The 19171-nt window shown below is 42.9% G+C and overlaps 2 protein-coding genes and 1 pseudogene across 2 annotated transcripts; 2 read left to right on the top strand and 1 right to left on the bottom strand.

Annotated features, from left to right (window-relative positions):
- The first annotated feature begins 153 nt into the window (after positions 1-153).
- On the top strand, positions 154-3962 carry LOC115680063 (tRNase Z TRZ2, chloroplastic). Its single transcript, XM_030603820.2, has 8 exons — positions 154-607; positions 1177-1339; positions 1427-1497; positions 2062-2157; positions 2282-2395; positions 3023-3091; positions 3185-3259; positions 3648-3962. The coding sequence occupies exons 1-8, from the start codon at positions 206-208 to the stop codon at positions 3735-3737; spliced, it is 1080 nt and encodes a 359-aa protein (XP_030459680.2). The 5' UTR covers positions 154-205; the 3' UTR covers positions 3738-3962.
- Positions 3963-5007: 1045 nt separating this feature from the next.
- Positions 5008-7813, bottom strand: LOC115679972 (glutamate-1-semialdehyde 2,1-aminomutase, chloroplastic-like). Its single transcript, XM_030603709.2, has 3 exons — positions 7507-7813; positions 7027-7200; positions 5008-6308 (listed from the first exon to the last, which is right to left on the bottom strand). The coding sequence occupies exons 1-3, from the start codon at positions 7690-7692 to the stop codon at positions 5241-5243; spliced, it is 1428 nt and encodes a 475-aa protein (XP_030459569.2). The 5' UTR covers positions 7693-7813; the 3' UTR covers positions 5008-5240.
- Positions 7814-10184: 2371 nt separating this feature from the next.
- LOC130139130 (3-oxoacyl-[acyl-carrier-protein] synthase, mitochondrial-like) lies at positions 10185-15407 on the top strand (annotated as a pseudogene).
- The last annotated feature ends 3764 nt before the right edge of the window (positions 15408-19171 follow it).

Raw genomic sequence — 19171 nt, 5'->3', positions numbered from 1 at the left:
TTTCAAAAGACTTCGGGAGGGACATTGCAGAACTATAAAAAAGAAAAAAAAGTTCGGGAGCAATTTGCAAAAGATGCCAATATCCCGGGGGTGAAAATTGCAATTCGCCCAAAGATAATCCTATCTGGTCAGTGTTCAAAAAACCTCGAATAAGCCCCTCTCCCTCTCTCTCTCTCATCTTCAACCAGAAAAACAGTGAGAGAAAATGCAAATCTCCCTCACCATCTCCCCTTCCAATTCCCCCCAAATCTTCCCCCTCCACCACCGCCACCGCCGCCGCCACCAAACCCCGGATCTCCTCCACCCGCAGCCCCGCCCGCTCGCCGCCCTCCCCGCGAGCGCCGCGAGCCCCCTCAGGAGCTCCGGCTACCTGTCCACCATCCACCGCGCGATGCAGGAGGAGGAGGAGTACCGGAAGGCCCGGGCCGAGGTCGCCCGCAAGGGCGTCGACGTCGAGGGGCTCGCGATCGAGGGCGTCTCCGTCGGGGGCCACGAGACGTGCGTGATCGTGCCCGAGTTCAAGTGCGCCTTCGACATCGGGAGGTGCCCTACCAGGGCCGTGCACCAGAACTTCGTGTTCATCACCCACGCGCATCTCGATCACATCGTGAGGCCCCGTCTGCAATTTTTAACCCCCCCTCCCTCTCGTGTGTGGGTTGCGAGAACAAGGATAGGAAGCTGTAGGAGGAGAAAAATAAATGGAGATGATGTGCGCGCGCGTGTGGGTGAGTGTAAGTAAGTTTCGGTCAATTCTTGCCTAGGCTTGGCCTAGTGCTGATGTGATGGAATGAGCAAATCCTTTTACGTCAGTGTAGAAATGCTGGAAACGTAATGCGTTTAATCTCGTTCTCAAGTTCTTAGATGAAACCCACGTAATTTGTGAAGTACTGAAGCGTGATTGGCTCGATGTGTTGAATGGTCTTTGGTTTCATTCAAGATACTAGTGTCCGTTCAATTGGAATTCTTTGCATCGTATCATCTAGTGCAAGCTTTCCTTTTTCACATCTGTCCCTCCTCTTTTTCCTTTGAATTGCAATGAAGAGTGCATTTTTCCAGTTTGAATGTTGGATTTTGATTGGCTTCTGAGCGACCCTAGTCTCCCGATGCTTAGAAAATCTTGTATCAAATTTTGACTGCTGGATGCCGTGAGGAGCTTAATCTGTATTATTTTTTCAGGGCGGGTTGCCAATGTATGTCGCATTCCGTGGTTTGTACAATTTGAAGCCTCCAACAGTGTTTGTTCCTCCTTGCATTAAAGAGGATGTGGAGAAACTACTTGACATTCACAGAACCATGAGCCAAGTGGAACTGAATCTTGATTTGGTTGCATTAGATGTGGGTATGTGGCTTTAGTTTCCTTATTTGATCCATGAAAGATTTATCCTGTGCTGAGAATGTTGAAACTCATTCATGAATTTAACCTCAGGAGAAACGTATGAAATGAGAAATAATCTCGTCGTTCGGCCATTCAAAACTAACCATGTTATTCCCAGTCAGGTATGACTTATCTTTATACTTTTAGTGTACGTTGAAATAATTTTGCAATGTCAAACTGCAACAGATCATTTTTTTTTTCAAAATTTTAATGGGGATTCTGCAGAATCTGTGATAATATGAAATGTGACCATATCATTGCCATGGGGCTGGAAAAGACTTGAAAATCAATCTTTTTTCTTTCTTAGAAAAACTCCCTATGGCTTAGGGGTGAGCACTTGCTCCATGTCTACTGATGATTGTGGTCTTTAGCCAATGCAAGTGTGAGACTGCTTCCATTTGACCTTCTCAGACTTGCAATGGGGAAGCTCGCTTCGTAGGGATGCTCAAACCATGCTGCGGTTTTGAGAATACTTTTGGGAGGCAAAACTGTTGCATCTTGTAATATTTGTATGCTAAGTTCTTGAGTCCTAGTATTTTTTTTAGAGTAGAGCTAGCTACAAATTGTTCTTTTGGGGTCTTTTTTGTTTGCTATATTTCCTTTCCAAAGCGATATCCAATGAAAGGCACTGGGAGGTACCGACCGTATATAAAATCAAAAAGTAAAATGGTTATTGTTCTTTTCAGGGTTATGTCATTTACTCTGTCAGGAAAAAACTAAAGAAGCGGTACATTCATCTTAAAGGGAATCAAATTGAGAATTTGAAGAAGTCTGGTGTTGAGGTACTGTAAATTCTACAAGTTAAAGTTGGTTTTCTACTATTCATCTTTATAGGCTTTAGCTTTTTGTTCCTCTCACTCATTTAAACCCCCTTTTCTTTTTCTCTTTCTTTTTCTTTTTTGTTAGATTACAGACACCATTTTGTCTCCCGAGGTGGCCTTTACTGGAGATACAACATCTGAGTACATGCTTAATCCACGCAGTGCAGATGCATTGAGGGCAAAAGTTCTGATAACCGAGGTGTGAATGAAAAGGCTCTAGTCCCAATGTTAGTTGTGTTGGTATATTCACTGTCTGTTACCATCATAAAGATCATTAATGTTTGCCACTATTTAGTGGTCCAGCTGGTGATCGTTCCAAATTATTTAATTAAAGTGAAAAACTAGCTTGTTCCTGTGTACTGAGATGCCAGAGTATTGAAATTTATCCTTAAGCTTGGGTTATCTCAATTAGTTTAGCACTATCAAAATATTTCAATTATGTATGCATGCTTCCACTTTAACGATAGCCTTGCTTTCTTTAGAAATCTGTTTGCACTATATTTAAATGCATGTCACAACCATAGGGATATGCTTCGGGTCCTTGTTTCCTAGGTACCACTGTTCCATAGATAATGTTGTTAATACGTATCTCTCCGTAGTTTGAAGTTTGAGCCATGGCAGCTTGTATTAACAAATTAGTCAGTAAGTTGCTGACGAATACAAGATGCTGTGGGAGTGCAGTGAAGCACAAGTATCTTATGACATGGTCAATTAGATGCGTGTGCTCGCTGTCGCTATCGATAATGAACATGATCTTGGAGTAGTAGTTTTCATTATTTATAATATCAAATCAACCTAACATAATTAGGTATTATTCATGAACCAGGCTACTTTTCTGGATGATAACATAAGTGTAGAGCATGCACAGCAGCATGGCCACACTCACTTATTTGAGGTATGTTGATCCCACCTCACTTCTCCACCACTTACCTCCGGAAGTTCAAAATTTGAAGTACCATGAACTGGGCTGATTCTGTTACATGTGCAGATTATTGAACACGCTCAATGGATTCGAAATAAGGCGATATTGCTCACTCATTTTTCTTCCCGTTACAATATCGAGGTAATGTTCTAAAGGACATTTAAACGTGGATGTTTATATGTCCTCATTCTATTCTTAGAGCTTTCTTCAGCATATACTGCAGATTTCCTGCCATTGGATTCTTTTATATCTGAGAGAACACATTTATACTTTATACTTTATAGCACCCTCATGCCTGATCTTGACTCTTGGTAGCTGGATGGTTGCATGGATATTTACTTTAGTGAGCAAAAGTGTACATTTTGTGTTGAACTTTTACCGACAGAATATTCGTTGTTAAAAATTTGAGAGTATCCAACCATCCAAGGTCAGTGAATGCGGGCATATCGACCAGTTTGGAAAGCAGTTTCTGAGTTTGCTTGTTTGGTGACCTAACTTCATGAGCTGATTAATTGGGTAATCTCCACAGGATATTAGAGAAGCTGCATCCAAGTTGCAATCCAAGGTGTCAGCAAAAGTAGTTACCCTTACTGAAGGTTTCAAATCAGCATACTCTTAACTTCATATATTTCTGTTTCGTAGAATGTAGCTTGATTCTGACAAAAGAAAAAAGAATGTAGCTTGATGAAAGGAAAGAGTAGACATGTAAATGTAATTTTCCTCATAATTTGATTGCATCTCACAACAAATGTCCTCTTGAGAGCACTGTACCATATCCCCCAGCAAAGGAAATGTCGTGTGCTATTTCTTTAAATGGTTATAAAGTATTTCTAGTTTTAGTACACATGATAATACCGGCTTGTTTTGATCCAATCATGGCTCACGATTTGCGCACATACGTCATACTCAAAAGTCGGAACAATGAATGATTTTCCACATGTAACCGACTAGCTTGCATAGGGTGGAAGAAGCAGGTCAATCACAAGATTTTGGGAAAAATTCCAAATGGGTACACTTGTGATAATTTTACCCCAAATTATTTTTATGACCACAAAAAATCCCCAAACTGGTACATTTGTAATTAATTTATCCTAAATTAATATTTTGACCACTAAAAACTCCAAACTGGTATATTTGTGACAAATTGACTCTCCGTTAATTTTTGTTAAATTAGATTTATATCACAAAAAAAATTATAAATTGGTATGCCTATGACAAACGAAGGGTAAAATAGAAAACTAGCAAATCAGACAACTGTCGTGTGTCATTTAACAAAACAATTTGACAATAAAATTTAACGGAAATAAATTGAGGATAAATTTGTTACAGATTTACCAGTTTTTGATTTTTCGTGGTATTAATCTTAAGATTTTTAACCTTTTGACATGGAGGAACTTGTTACCGGGTACATCTATCACATCGGGGGCAAAAAATGGATGACATTCATGTTCAATTCGCTGATAGTACCTGATGCTTTATAGATCAATAAATAAGTCCTCGTACTAGGTAAAAATTACTATTTACCAATATATGGAAAGTTACTTTACCTTTAGATTAGATGGTTGTAGGCACAATACGGGAATTTTATTGATCGATGAAGAATGGATGCGAAAGCATCGTTCCAACAAATAGATTTGAATACCAATTTCTTCTCATGAAGTCATGTTGCTTGCCTCGTTTTTTTTGGAGCAAAGCATCGTTATGTTTTTTTGGATCAAAGAATCGCTTGCGAATGCTATGTTCTTTAAATGGATGCTGTACCATTGTTGGACCCCCTTACAGCTAATAAGACAATAACTACTAGTTCGCCAAGTCCCCGCAAGTAAGAAAGAACATCAATATGACAACAGCAATTCTAAAACCGTACTGCTTTTTTGCTCTCCTAGAAATTATGAGAAGTTTCATTGATATTTATGCCAGTTACAAGATAGAAACAATATTACTATTACAAAGAGACTCAATGAATCCAAGATGTGCAAGAACTCGGGAGGGCAACCCTCTCACTTTCACATACACACTATTTGATTAATCTACAAAGAAGATTATCATTCTACAGAGGGAAAAAAGCACAAATGTTAAGAACAAAACCGGGACATAGAAACAGCAGTACAACCACAATGCCCTAAATCTGGCGGAAGACCTTTTCAGCTGCTGCCACCGTCTTCTTGATGTCTTCAGGAGTATGCGCCAAACTGGTGAATCCAGCTTCAAACTGGGAAGGGGCAAAGTAAACGCCTTCTCTTAGCATTCCTTGGTAGAACCTTGCAAATTTTTCGGTGTCACTCTTCTTCGCATCCGAAAAGTCATAAACAGGCCCTTCTGTGAAGAAAAAGCCAAACATCCCTCTTATGTATCCGCCACACATGGCATGCCCAGCCTTCTTTCCAGCATCCACAATGCCTTGGACAAGTTCACCACTAATCTTATCCAAGTGCTCATAGCTTCCAGGCTCCTTCAGCCGCTTAAGAGTGTGGATTCCGGCTGTCATCGCTAACGGATTCCCACTCAAGGTACCTGCCTGGTACATCGGTCCAGCTGGCGCAACCATCTCCACGATGTCCCTCCTCCCACCATATGCACCGACAGGAAGACCACCGCCGATGATCTTACCTAGAGTTGTCAGATCGGGAGTTATTCCAAAATACTCCTGCGCACCACCGTAAGACAAGCGGAATCCTGTCATGACTTCATCGAAGATGAGGAGAGCATCATTATCTTTCGTAATCTGGCGCATGGCTTCGAGGAAACCGGGTTTAGGAGCAATGTAGCCTGAATTTCCCACGACAGGTTCCAGAATAATGCCAGCGATCTCCCCCTTGTGGGTCTTGAAAAGCTCTTCCACGGCAGAGACGTCGTTGAATGGAGCGGTCAGAGTGTCTATGGTGGCTGCTCTTGGAACACCAGGAGAATCGGGGAGCCCTAGAGTAGCAACACCACTGCCGGCCTTCACAAGGAAGGGATCAGCATGACCGTGATAGCAACCCTCGAATTTGATTATTTTCTCCCGCCGAGTGAAGGCGCGGGCCAATCGGAGCACGCCCATGCATGCTTCTGTGCCGGAATTGACAAACCGAACCATTTCTATGCATGGAACTGCAGAAATAACCATCTCAGCCAGAACATTCTCCAGAAGACAGGGAGCACCAAAACTGGTTCCCTTTTTCATTGTCTCGGCAAGGGCAGCCAGGACCTGCAGGCAGATATTCGGGCCACATAAGAAATGAATTGCGGCACCATGAATGTGATATGCAGTAGATAGATGGACAACACCAAATGAATCATCATGCTTAAGTACTTTCACATTTTGGTAAATCAGAAGTTCCTAGAAACTTTTTCTTACTTGTGGCCCAATCTAAATCATCTTTCTAGGTACTTAAGCACGCTTTACTCAGAGCGAAAATCAACTTAGACCACAAAGAGATGTAGACACTGGTTCCATCCATTGCAACAGCTAGCAAGACACGATGTTTTAAGTTGAAGGCAACTAAAGACAGATATCAAACTCCAAGAATTTCTATTCATTAAAAGACAAGATGCGAGACATTTTTTGAGGTTAATGAAATCTGGATGCCAGCAATGCGAGGCGGTGAGAAAGAACAGGACCTCATCATCGGCATACCTAGTAATGGCAGGACCCCACGACCCGCCCAAATGAATCACCATGTTTAAGTACTTTCACATTTTCTGCTTCACTCAGAATGAATGTCAACTTAGAGCACAAAGAGATGTAGACACTGGTTCCACCAAATGCAACAGGAAGCAAGACACGATGGTTTAAGTTGAAATTCAGCCAAAGGCAGATAAAAAAAACTCTGAGAATGATTTATTGAAAGATAGGATGCGAGATGATGTTCAAGTTCAATATTATCTGGATGCCAGCAACGCGAGGCAGTGAAAAAGAACAGGACCTCATCATCGGCATGACCAATAATGGCAGGACCCCAAGACCCGACATAGTCGATATACTCGTTGCCATCAATGTCCCACATGCGAGATCCCTTGACAGAATCCATCACAATAGGTTGGCCACCCACGGATTTGAATGCGCGGACGGGGGAGTTCACACCTCCAGGCATCAATTCCTACCAACAACGGAAACATATGCATCATTCATCATCACCACCGCCACCGAAATGAGATACAGAGAAAGCTCGTAATGGTACACGCAGAGCACCAAAGAAAAACACCCGCATCTCAAATGGAGCAGCACTAGCATTGGATAAAGTGATCAAATTGACTCCAAATTGTCACTCGCATCAGCTTAAAACACACTGGGTCAATGCTTGCAGGACAAATAAAAGTTGTCAACCTCAATGTAATCAAATGGGTACCAGCAACAGGGTCGACTAGAAAGATCGGTTTTTTTTTCAAATGGGTTTCGGAATTACCTTGGCGGCGGCGAAAGCTTCTTCGGATTTCTGGAGGGTGAAGGCCTTCTTCTTCTCGTCGAGAGAGACGGCCATTCTCACGCAAGCGCGGGAGGAGGGCCTGGGAAGCTGCTTGGAAGAGGAGGAGGACCGCCTGGCCGTGACGGTGAGCCCCACCACCCCGATTCCGCTGGCGGCAGAAGCCATTGTTGGACCTGTATCAGCTGCTCCCTCCGCCGGTCAAAAACAATTGTAAGACGGAGAGGATAAGAAAATTTCTCCTTCTCCTCCGCTCTCTCTCTCTCTTATTCCATTCGCTTCCAAGCTTTGCAGAAAGTTTCTGATCTGCTTAGTAGGGGTATGCTATCGGCATAACCACCGTCGGATCAGGTTCGGTTTCATCTGGACCGTCCATTCGGGTGCGTTTTGGTATTCCCATCCGAAAATCTCAGCGGTTGGTTATTGACAATTGATCTCAGACGTTCAGATCGTTGACTCTGCGTGTGAGAGTGTCGGAGTAAAAGGCGGCCGACAGCCACCACCCGGCCTTGTGGCGGCTGGCCCTCTGCCGCCGCAACGAATAGAAAAAGAAAATCATAAAATAAGACCCTATTGGTGGTGAATCGGGTGATCCGACGCTTAGAATTTGCCGAATATCGATTAGATGATTAGCATTTATAAAAGCAATCAGGCTTTTCAAATCTTAATATAACGACGGCCCAATGTTTCAATAGAGCTCAAAATAATTCCTACTGGAATCTCGTTAATGGTAAGATTGACGAAAGAGAGAAACATATCTCGTGAATCAACCGATCTGATGATTTTGATTTACCTCCTTTTAACTGATGTTCCCTTCTTTCTTCTATTGTGTTTGTAGAAGTTTACTAACCCGCTTTTCTTTTTCTTTTCTTTTTTTACGAAAATTATTTGGTATTTGAGTACCTCAATAAATTTAATGCCCGGGATTTTAATTTAAAAGAATGACCGTGAGGTCTACACTGTGATGTACATGGGAAAATTCATTTACAATCCTCTCTCTAAAATTCAATCTCTAATCATTTTATGTCATGATCAATATTAAAGTCGCAAAGTTGAATGTTTAACCTTATGTCATAGCTTTCTGCAATAATCTACTGTTTCTGTTTGATGAAAATTGTAGGTAGAGCAAAACCCAGGACACAAATTAGCTTCAGTACAAAAGCAAAACCCAAACGATCGAACAAGTCAGGCTCAGCATTAATAACCCAAAACGATGTTGGTTAACATGTGTTGCCCCAAATTATAAACCCTAATTTGGACGGATCAAGTTTCTCGAAACCCTAAATTTTCAAATCCCTCTTCTTCTATTCCTTGAATGAGTGAACTCTCATCTCGATTTGGCATGTTCTGGCAAGCCACGAAGAAGTTGCTCAATTGGCCCATCCTAACCTCCGTCACCGCGAGGGGCTCCGTCCCACCCCTTCTCTGTGGATGTCCCAGCGGCGCAGACAATTAACGCACATTCGTGGAGGCGTGGAAGAAGCTGATCCCCAACATCGACCCTCCCATAAAAATCAATTCAAGATATCACTTGCACGTTTGGTGATGCGCACACAGGTGACCTCCATTCGATTTTCTCGCCAATGCTTCGATGAGGGTCTCAGGGGAGGGTCTTATATGCATAACTAGAGCAAGGTTTCGATTCCATGAAAGCACATTAGTAGAAATCCCTATCAAATCATCAATAATTACTAACGCTATTCGCAGTCCTCTCGATCGAAATACAAAGTGAAACAGGAGATCTGGGGTTGTAAGGTAATGGAAAAAAGGGCATCGGGTGGTGGCAACTGTAGGGCCTCAACTGGACTTGAATCGACGATAAGGAGCGTTGGATAACGAGACGAGTGAGAAAGAAGAGTTGGATATCGCTAGAGAGTGACACACCGCCAAATAGATCTTGGCAATAGTGCTCTCGAGAGACCTCATTCAATGTTGCGCAAAAGAGGGTTCGAGGATTAGACGAGCTCACCGTGCAACGCTCATTGGAGCGGATGATGGGATCCAGTGACAGAAGCTCAACTTTGGGAAATAGGCAACTCAGTTTTAGTTTAAAATATGACATGGACTCATGGACTCGTTTTATTATAAATAATGCGATTAGATAAAAAAATTTAGTTATAAAATCACTAATTACCTTGGTAAGAATTTCTTATCGGAAGTACTTAAGTGATTTTCTATTCAATTCGACACTTAAGGCAATAGTGCTTCGAGAGACCTCATTCAATGCTGCTGCAAAAAACGAGGGTTCGAGGATTAGACGAGCTCACCAGATGCAACGCTCATTGGAGCGGATGATGGGATCCAGTGACAGAAGCTCAACTTTGGGGAGATAGGCAACTCAGTTTTTAGTTTAAAAATATGACATGGACTCATGGACTCGTTTTTATTATAAATAATGCCAGATTAGATAAAAAAAAATTTAGTTATAAAAATCACTAATTACCTTGGTAAGAATTTCTTATCGGAAGTACTTAAGTGATTTTTCTATTCGATTCGACACTTAAGCGATTTTGTGAAAATTTTGGCGCTCCAAGCAATTTTTAGCATTTCTAATCCTTCTATCAAATCACCGATAAAAATTCGACTAAAGTTTTTATTTTGACATTTTTGTGTAGACCATATAAATAAATACCCCTACCAGTACTGAACAGAGAGTCTCTCTTGCGCAGAAGCTTCCCCGTTTCGTCTTCCGACAGCTCAGCCGCAAGCGAGCGACGGAGAGAGCAAGAAGGACGGCAATGGCGAATCCTTCTAGCCGGTTGCTCCTCTCTACTTCCCTCTCCCGACGCATTCGGCGCATTTCGTCCTCTTCCTCCTCTTCCCCTTCTTCTTCGTTTGAACCCTTCGAACCTCCGCCCGCCGTCACGCCTCGGAGAGTCGTCGTCACCGGTGAGTTCGCACGGCCCGCTTCCTTGCTCTCTCGCACGCCCCCTCTGGCCGCTTCTTCTGTTCAACTTCAAGCTCAAATCTGTTCATTTTTTCACCTCGGACGGAGGACGTGCTCCGATGTTCGACGAGCTTATACCAATAGAGGTGTGGTGTAACGTTAATGCTCTTGGTGGATTGAAGGTTTGGGAATGGTGACTCCCGCTCGGTTGCGGAGAGGAAACAACGTGGAAGCGTCTGATAGAGGGGAAATGGGGGGTTAGAGCGATCACGCCCGATGATCTCAAGATGGATAATTTCGATAGGGAGATGCGGTTGCATACGTTTGAGCAGCTGACATCCAAAGTCACCGCGACGGTGCCCAGCGGTACCGAACAAGGCGAATTCAATGAGGGTTTGTGGCTCAATTCCAAAGTAAATCTGTTCCCCGTGACTATCTGTATTCTTTGCTTTTACATGTATTTTCCTTCTGCAATGATGTACCTTTATATGCACGTTATTCGGCAATGGGGATTCTCACCCAAGAGTGGAGTGTAGATTGATGGCAGATTGCGTAAATTTAAACTTCTAGTAATTGACTTTCGCCTTGCTGTGCGACATGGATGATGCAAGATGAGTGGTCGATGGAAGAAAGCCAGTTTTTCATTTTAGTTTTCTTATTGAGACCGAAAAGCAGTTGCGCTGCATGCTTATTCAATGCACCAATTTCAAGCAAATGTTATACATGTGAACTAGACATTTTGAATCTGACCAAAAAAAACTGGACATTTTGAAAGCTGCTTATGTCTGATTAGAATTCTTAAGTTTGTAACCATCTTATGATGTTGCTGTGGACCGTAATGAACACGTGGGAGATTGTATTACTCTCCAATGCCGTGGCATATTCTCCGACTTCTTTTAATGCGATTGGCACAGGCAGGTCTGGCTTGACAAATGTCTGCTTTAACTGCTGTGGTAGTACTTTAATTTACTGCTGGCAGTGATATACTGAAATTTAGAAGTTAGTAATCCGATAGAGTTGGGGGCACTTGATCACATTATGCTTGATCATGATTTTGTAGTAGGTGGAAATGATATGCATATGCTTTGCTACCCTTGATCACATTTTGCTTGATCACTCCATTTTCCATCAGGATGAGGAACTCCTGCGATATACCAAATCAGTCCCATCATCTGCTCATGCCATAGGCTGTTAATTCCGAAAGAATTCATTCACCCAATGCTGCATATTGAATTTTTTCCGTTCTCAATTTTCTGTTTAGGAGCATCGTTCGATTGCAAGATTCATAGGCTATGCACTCTGTGCTGCTGATGAGGCTTTAAGAGATGCAAAATGGATAACCACTGAACAGGAACAGAAAGAAATGACGGTAATCAATATATTTCTTGCAGATACTTTGGAAGAATACTATGCTTTGCAAATTCTGTGGTGATGTACCTTCTTTTAACTTGAAGAACGCCAGGGGGTTTCTATTGGAGGGGGAACTGGATGCATCAGTGACATACTGAATGCAGCACAAATGATCTGTGAGAAGGTTTATGTTACCATTCTGTCAGTCGTTTACAAAGCATTAACTCTTCCTGTGGTCTCGAACCTGATAAATTGCCTTCTTCTATGATGATGGAAGCTTGAATATCTTGCTCTTGTTGCAGCGCCTTCGTCGACTTAGCCCTTTCTTTATTCCAAGGATTTTGATCAACATGGCATCGGGTCATGTGAGCATGAAATATGGCTTCCAGGTGAGTATACAACTGTGGCCAGATGATTTTGTACAATAAAACTATCCAAAGACACAGCAGCAGAATTTTCTGCTGATGTCTCACTGCGTCACTCAATCTCCTAATAAAGATATGACAGTTGAGATATATGCTTCTCTTCCTCTTCCCTCCAATCTTTAAGCTTATTTTCCCGATTGATCATGTGATTCTTTTACCAAACCTAGACTTCCTCCATGTATCTTAGAATTCTCAGAAAACATCTCATTGTACTTTACTCTCATATGGTGGTCTTTTATTCAGTCTTTATTCATTTTTCAACTGATCACATATCTTTAAAAAATACATAATCGAGTCAATCTGTAAGTTTATACCCTTGCATGGTCCACTGTTTGCCTTCATATAGGGGCCCAATCATGCTGCAGTAATAGCTTGTGCAACTGGGGCACATTCAATAGGTGATGCTGCAAGGATGATTCAATTTGGAGATGCAAATGTCATGGTTGCTGGGGGTACAGAGTCCAGCATAGATGCTTTATCTATTGCACGATTTTGCAGGTAAGCGCTTGCTGAATGGCATATTTAATTTCCAGGTGGTAGCTCTGGAATAGCAATTCCTCTTCTTCAGGAAACCCTGGTTTATCCTTTCTTTTATCTTCCTTATTTTTAGGTCCAGTTAAGCCTATTTAATGCCAGGGATTTGCAGGTCAAGGGCTCTGACCACAAAGTACAATTTCTGCCCAGAGGAATCTTCGCGGCCATTTGACTGTAGTCGAGATGGTTTTGTGTAAGTAAACACTTTTTACTTACTATTGGAAATTGCTGCTTTCAGGTGATTAGTAATGTTCTTTATCTAACATTCACTCGAAAATCAGAATTGGTGAAGGTTCAGGTGTCATGGTGTTGGAGGTGAGTTGAAGATCTCTTTCTTCGCAAATTATCTTTATTCTTTACCTGTTCTTTGACTTTCAACTGAATTGCCATCTTGTTTTTTCCCCTTGTAGGAACTTGAGCATGCAAAGAAAAGAAAAGCAAAGATATATGCTGAGTTCCGTGGTTTTGGGATGTCAGGTCATCTGTCAGAGGCTCAGAACTGTCAAGAAAGAAACTAACAGTTTTGTAAGAGTGCGTTGTTTTCTTGTTTCTTACTCTAGCGGTGTTTCAGGGGATGCTTATCACATTACTGAGCCACACGGTGATGGAAAAGGTGCCATTTTGGCAATGACGCGTGCACTAAAGCAGGTATGGGAATGATCCACGATAAGTCTGGTCATATCGAAAATTTTGGGCGCTGGTGAACATTGAATGAGGTGGTGCAATGTTACGATTTAACTATCTCCTGTTAAGTTCAGCTTTATTGCAAAATTTTCTACTGGATCTACATTATAGTAGACCTTCAACTCCATGCTATGCTTATAAATATTTCTCAATAGTATCTCTAGTTTCTTTTGTTTGCTCAACATGATTGCGAATAATGAGCCTGAGATGTCATCTTTGCAGTCAAATGTTCGTGCTAACCAGGTGGATTATGTAAATGCGCATGCGACGTCTACACCTTTGGGTAAACTTCATAGCTTCTTGCTGATTGATATGATTATCAGTTGTCTTGATAAGTTAATGCATGAGAAATTCCACAGCATGGCTGATGACAAGAGAAACTTTTGTGCGGGTGATGCAGTGGAAGTGAAAGCAATCAAAACAGTATTTTCTGGCCATGCATCATCAGGTGCATTGGCCCTGTCCTCCACTAAGGTAATTCTTTTGCTTAAATAGGTTCTTTTCATTGAATGAAAAGGGCTTTCTTGTGGCGTAGTAGTGACCAATAGACCTGCTTTACAGTAGTGTGGTCGGCAAATTTCTGTAAATTGACCAAACAATCAACTTTTGTTTCAGTTCTCGTTGTTCAGAATGCTAATTTATACTTGCATAAGGCTATACAGTTTGTGTACTTTTCAATGGTTCTAGTTTAATTTTTTTGCCCTAGTTCTAGTTTAATCTAATTGGAAATGCTTATAATTGGATATGTTTTGTCGTGCCATTTGCCAACTTCAGATTACTCTTTACTTGGTGATGTTCAGATAGGGGGCATTTTCAATGTAGTCGCCATTGATTCAATTGCTATGCTCATTACACATCGACTGTCAATAGGGTTTTTTTCTTGTTCTTTCTGGGGTTTCTGTTAACTACAGGGTGCTATTGGTCACCTGCTTGGAGCGGCTCGAGCGGTGGAAGCAATTTTCGCAGTTTTGGCAATACACAGAGTGAGGAATCTTTTTCCATTTTACCAATAAAAAAGAGTAAATCTTTCTTGCCTTCCTGGAAAGGGAAGCTGGAAAATAACTTGCTCCTTGAGGGCATAGCTGCCTTTATATGACTGACAAAAAGTGAGATTTTAGTGGACACGAACATCTGTTGGCTTTAGTATCTTTTATGCTTACATGAGTTCCACTGGAATTTCCGTGTAGGCCATAGTTTTGACAGAAGAAAATGTAGTATTATGGTCAAATGGATGAAGCAGTTCATGGTTTTACCATTTCCAGTTTTTTGAGCATAATGTTACTACTTTGTACGTACAGATGCATTGTCCTTAGGTCTGAGCATCTTGGTAGACATACCCTTCTGTGGCTTCAAAAGTTATGACTAAGTTGGGTCACTTTCACTTCTATGAACTGTCATTGCAAGTCTAAGTGGGTGGTCATGGTGTTCTTGCAGGGAATTGCACCTTTGACTCTCAATGTTACCAAACCTGATCCAGTGTTCAGTGATGCTTTCATGCCTTTGACTGTTTCGAAGGAGATGGCAGTGAGAGCAGCAATGTCCAATTCTTTTGGCTTCGGAAGGACGAATACGTCACTACTGTTTACCTCTGCCCCGTAGCTTAGCTTAGATCAAGTCGTGGCACTACACTCTTGCTTCTGAAATGTGAAGAGACTGTTCGATGGAAACTGCAGATGCAATTGTAGCAAAGCATGAATGCCAAAAATGGAGGCCAAGAGATTTTTCTTTTTCCTGGACCGACAGGGCCAGGGGATGAGATAATAACAGGAAATGGTTCATTGTTAGTCTTGTAGGGTGAACAGCAAAGTGATATGAGATTCTGGTTGTTTCTTGTTCATGGTACGATGAGCACATTGGTCGATTTGTTTTGGGGCAGACAGGTGATCTGATGTAAAGGGAAGAAGTGGCTTCTGGCTTCCCTTACCTTAAAATTAAGCGACTTTGTTGTATGGCCAGTCTGTATTTTTCTTTTTTGTGGCACTGAAGTCGTGATTTTGCATGAAGTTCCCTTACCCTCAAAATTGGTAATCCTCGTCATCCTCTTCCTTTTGGTTTTTCGGTCCCAAAATGGGTCATCTTTCATTGGTCCTCCATATATTCTCAGCCGGCTCACTCTATTTTCTCACTCTAAATGGTCGCGACGCTCCCTTACTCGAACAGAGCTGATAGTCAAAATTATACAGAGAAAGGTGGAAACACATTGTTAAATGAAAATTGCAAGGTTACATTGGTTCATAGTTTTGATTTTATTCTCGCACCTTACGGTATTTCCCTTTCCTTTTTATGCCAACTTTTTTTATTTTTTTGCTTCTTCTACACCCGTCACTTGTGTAAGAAAAGGCATACTCGGGTGTAAGCGTCCTAGGGCTCGGCTGACTTGTTCGATCGTTTGGGTTTTTCTTTTGTACTTAAGCTAATTTGTGTACTGGGTTTTGCTCTACTTACAATTTTCATCAAACAGAAACTGGAGATTGCAGAAAGTTTTGACGTAAGGTTAATCATTCAATCTTCGCAACTTTAATATTGATAATGACATAAAATGATTAGAGATTGAATTTTAGAGAGCGGACTGTAAATAAATGTTCCCATGCACATCACAGTGTAGACCTTACGGCCATTCTTTTAAATTAAAATCTCGAACATTAAATTTATCCATGCACTCAAATACTAAAGAATTTTCGTAAAGAAAAAAGAAAAAGAAAAGCGGATGTGTAACGAACACAATAGAAGAAAGAAGGGAACAACAGTTAAAAAGAAAGTAAATCAAAATCATCAAATCGGTTGATCCACAAGATATCGTTTCCTTTTTTATCAATCTTACCATTAATGAAATTCTACTAAGAATTATTTAGAATCGTAGAAAATTGAGGATGTGTCTAAAGAAGGCATTAAGGCTGTTGTTACATTAACATATGAAAAACCCGGTTGCTTTTATACATGCTAATCATCTAATCGATATTCGCCAAATTCTAAGGGTCAGGTGTCACGGGTCAATCGATCTAGCGTTCCCACACCCGTGCGGCCTTAGGAATTTCTCTCCAAGTAAGCATTCCCGCACTCACACTCGCAAGAAGTTTAGAGAGAGAAACTCTAGAGAGAGAAGCTCTGAACTTTGTATTGCTTCTTGAAAATAAGAGATGATAAAATGAGGGGGAGGAGACCCCATTATATATAAGTATCGGGCTGACCGTATCCGTAGATTTCTCCCCGATCTCAACGGTCAAGATCGTATTCCCCCAACTACCCCACTTATCGCATTTATTACGGAAGGGTACAATTATCGTATCACCTGCCCTCAGGAGTATTCTAGAAGACATCAAGAAAACCCTAGTACTAGAACACTCGGGGCTCGCCTTCTCGTCCAAGGGTCGGTCACGGTCCATCGTCCAGAAAATCTCAAGAACGATCCAATTATTCGGGCCGTGACATTCTCCCCCACCTATTCGGGCGACGCCCTCGTCGCGTCTTCGGCATGGAAAGAATCGATATGTTTCTTGAATTGCCAAAGAGCTTCCTCGGGCTCCCAACTTGCTTCACTCTCCGGAAGACCCTTCCATTGGATCAAGTATTCTCTCTTCGGGGCACGATATCTCTTCCGTGTGACTCGATCCGCCATGATGAAGTCGACGTCTTGATCATAGGAGGTCTTTGCTCCAAGCGGTGCCCGTTGCGACTCCCCTCGTTCCGGGTCCTCTTCGTCTACACGGAAAGGTTTAAGCATATTCACATGGAATACCGGATGCACCTTAAGCTTTGGTGGAAGTTCCAGTTTGTATGCGACCTTCCCGACTCGATGCAACACTCGGAATGGCCCCTCGTAGCGACGTATAAGCCCTTTATGCATGTCCTTGTATTGGAGCACAAGGTGTAGCTTGGCCAACACCAAGTCCCCGACTTGAAATTTCATGTGCCGTCGCTTCTTGTCGGCCCACTTCTTCATGCGTTTCGAGGCCTTGTGCAGACACGTTCGCGCCAAGTCCGCCTGCTCATGCCACTCTTTGGCGAACTTGAAAGCGGATGGGCTACTCCCCTTATAGCCCGTTGCAACCGTACTTGGAGTGAGTGGTTGTTGTCATGTTGCGATCTCGAACGAACTTTGGTTCGTGGACTCGCTCTTTTGAAGATTGTAGGAGAATTGTGCTACATCGATCAACTTCGCCCAATTCACTTGTGTCGTACTTACATAGTGTCGGAGGTACAACTCCAAGAGTGCATTGACTCGCTCCGTTTGTCCGTCGGTTTAGGGATGCACGCTCGTGGAGAAGTTGAGATCCGACCCTAATAATTTAAAGAGTTCAGTCCAGAACCTACCCGTGAATTGAGGGTCGCGATTGCTCACGATCGTTTGTGGCACTCCCCAATATTTGACGACGTGCTTCAAGAATAGCTTGGCCGCCTCCTCGGCCGGACAATCTTTCGATGCGGGCACGAACGTCGCGTACTTGGAAAATCGATCCACCACGACCATAAGAGTCCGACACCCTTCGGACTTTGGCAAGTTGACAATGAAGTCCATGGAGACACTCTCCCATGGACGCTCCGGGATGGGAAGTGGCTCCAAAAGCCCCGCCGACGACCTTTGTTCAAGCTTGTCTTGTTGGCATACAAGACATGTCCGTACATATGCCTCAACGTCGACGCGCAAGTGAGGCCAAAAGTATCGATCCTCCACAAGCGCCATAGTGCGGTGGATCCCCGGATGACCCACCCACTTGGAATCATGACACTCTCGTAGGATTTCCTTCCTTAGCTTCCCATGGAGGTGCACGTACAACCGTCGTCCCTTGGTGTAAAGCAAGTCGTCTTCACACCAAAATTGCTGGGTCTTGCCTTCCCGAGCATGGTCGAAGAGTGCCTTGGCGGTTGGATCATGTTTGAGCCCTTCCTTGATCCGCTCGTTCCATGGATTCTCGGGACGAGTTAGGGTCGACGCCAACCCCGCCTTTCGACTAAGAGCGTCGGCCACGGAGTTCGCCTTCCCAGGCTTGTACTCGAGCACATAATTGAACTCCGCCAGAAAATCTTGCCAACGAGCTTGCTTCGGGCTTAACTTCTTTTGGGTTTGGAAGTAGCTTGTGGCCACGTTGTCCGTCCTTACGACGAACCGGGATCCCAAGAGATAATGCCTCCATGTACGAAGGCAATGCACCACCGCGGTCATCTCCTTCTCTTGAACCGTGTATCGTCGTTCGGTATCGTTCAACTTTCTCGACTCGAATGCTACCGGGTGTCCATCCTGCATAAGAACACCACCAATAGCAAAATCGAAAGCATCGGTCTCTACCTCGTAAGGTTTGGCGTGATTGGGTAGCGCGAGCACCGGCTTTTCGATCACGGTTTGCTTCAACCGATCAAACGCCCTTTGGCATCGGGCCGTCCACTCCCACGGTTTCTCCTTCTTCAACATATCCATGAGTGGCACGGTGATGCTCGAATATCCTCGGATGAACCGTCGATAATAGTTGGTAAGGCCAAGGAATGACCTTAGATCCGTCACCTTGGTCGGCGGCTCCCAATCTACAATGGCCTTAATCTTGGCCACGTTCATCCGCACACGTCCACCCCCGACGATGTGTCACAGGAATGGAACTTCCCGTTGTGCAAAGGCACATTTCTCCCGCTTGACATATAAGTCATTCTCCCGTAAAACTCGGAAGACTCGTTTGAGATGCTCGATGTGTTCCTCGAGCGTCCGGCTATACACCACGATATCATCAAGATAAACCACTACAAATTGATCTAGGAACAGGTGGAGTACCTTGTTCAT

This window comes from Syzygium oleosum, unplaced genomic scaffold (assembly GCF_021117445.2).
Source record: "Syzygium oleosum isolate NSW1041296 unplaced genomic scaffold, Sole_v2.1 Sole_v2.10, whole genome shotgun sequence".
In the NCBI taxonomy this organism is placed as follows: Eukaryota; Viridiplantae; Streptophyta; class Magnoliopsida; order Myrtales; family Myrtaceae; genus Syzygium; species Syzygium oleosum.
Note: the sequence above shows the minus strand (reverse complement) of the source record. Positions and strands in the feature narration are given on the sequence as shown.

Coding starts and splice junctions, on each gene's coding strand:
- LOC115680063 (XM_030603820.2), top strand. CDS start 206: ATGCAAATCTCCCTCACCATCTCCCCTTCCAATTCCCCCCAAATCTTC. Junction 2,396..3,022: donor CAAAAGTTCTGATAACCGAG/GTGTGAATGAAA, acceptor TTCATGAACCAG/GCTACTTTTCTGGATGATAA. Junction 3,092..3,184: donor GCCACACTCACTTATTTGAG/GTATGTTGATCC, acceptor TTACATGTGCAG/ATTATTGAACACGCTCAATG.
- LOC115679972 (XM_030603709.2), bottom strand. CDS start 7,692: ATGGCTTCTGCCGCCAGCGGAATCGGGGTGGTGGGGCTCACCGTCACG. Junction 7,201..7,506: donor AAGCTTTCGCCGCCGCCAAG/GTAATTCCGAAA, acceptor CGTTGTTGGTAG/GAATTGATGCCTGGAGGTGT. Junction 6,309..7,026: donor TTGGTCATGCCGATGATGAG/GTCCTGTTCTTT, acceptor ATCTGCCTGCAG/GTCCTGGCTGCCCTTGCCGA.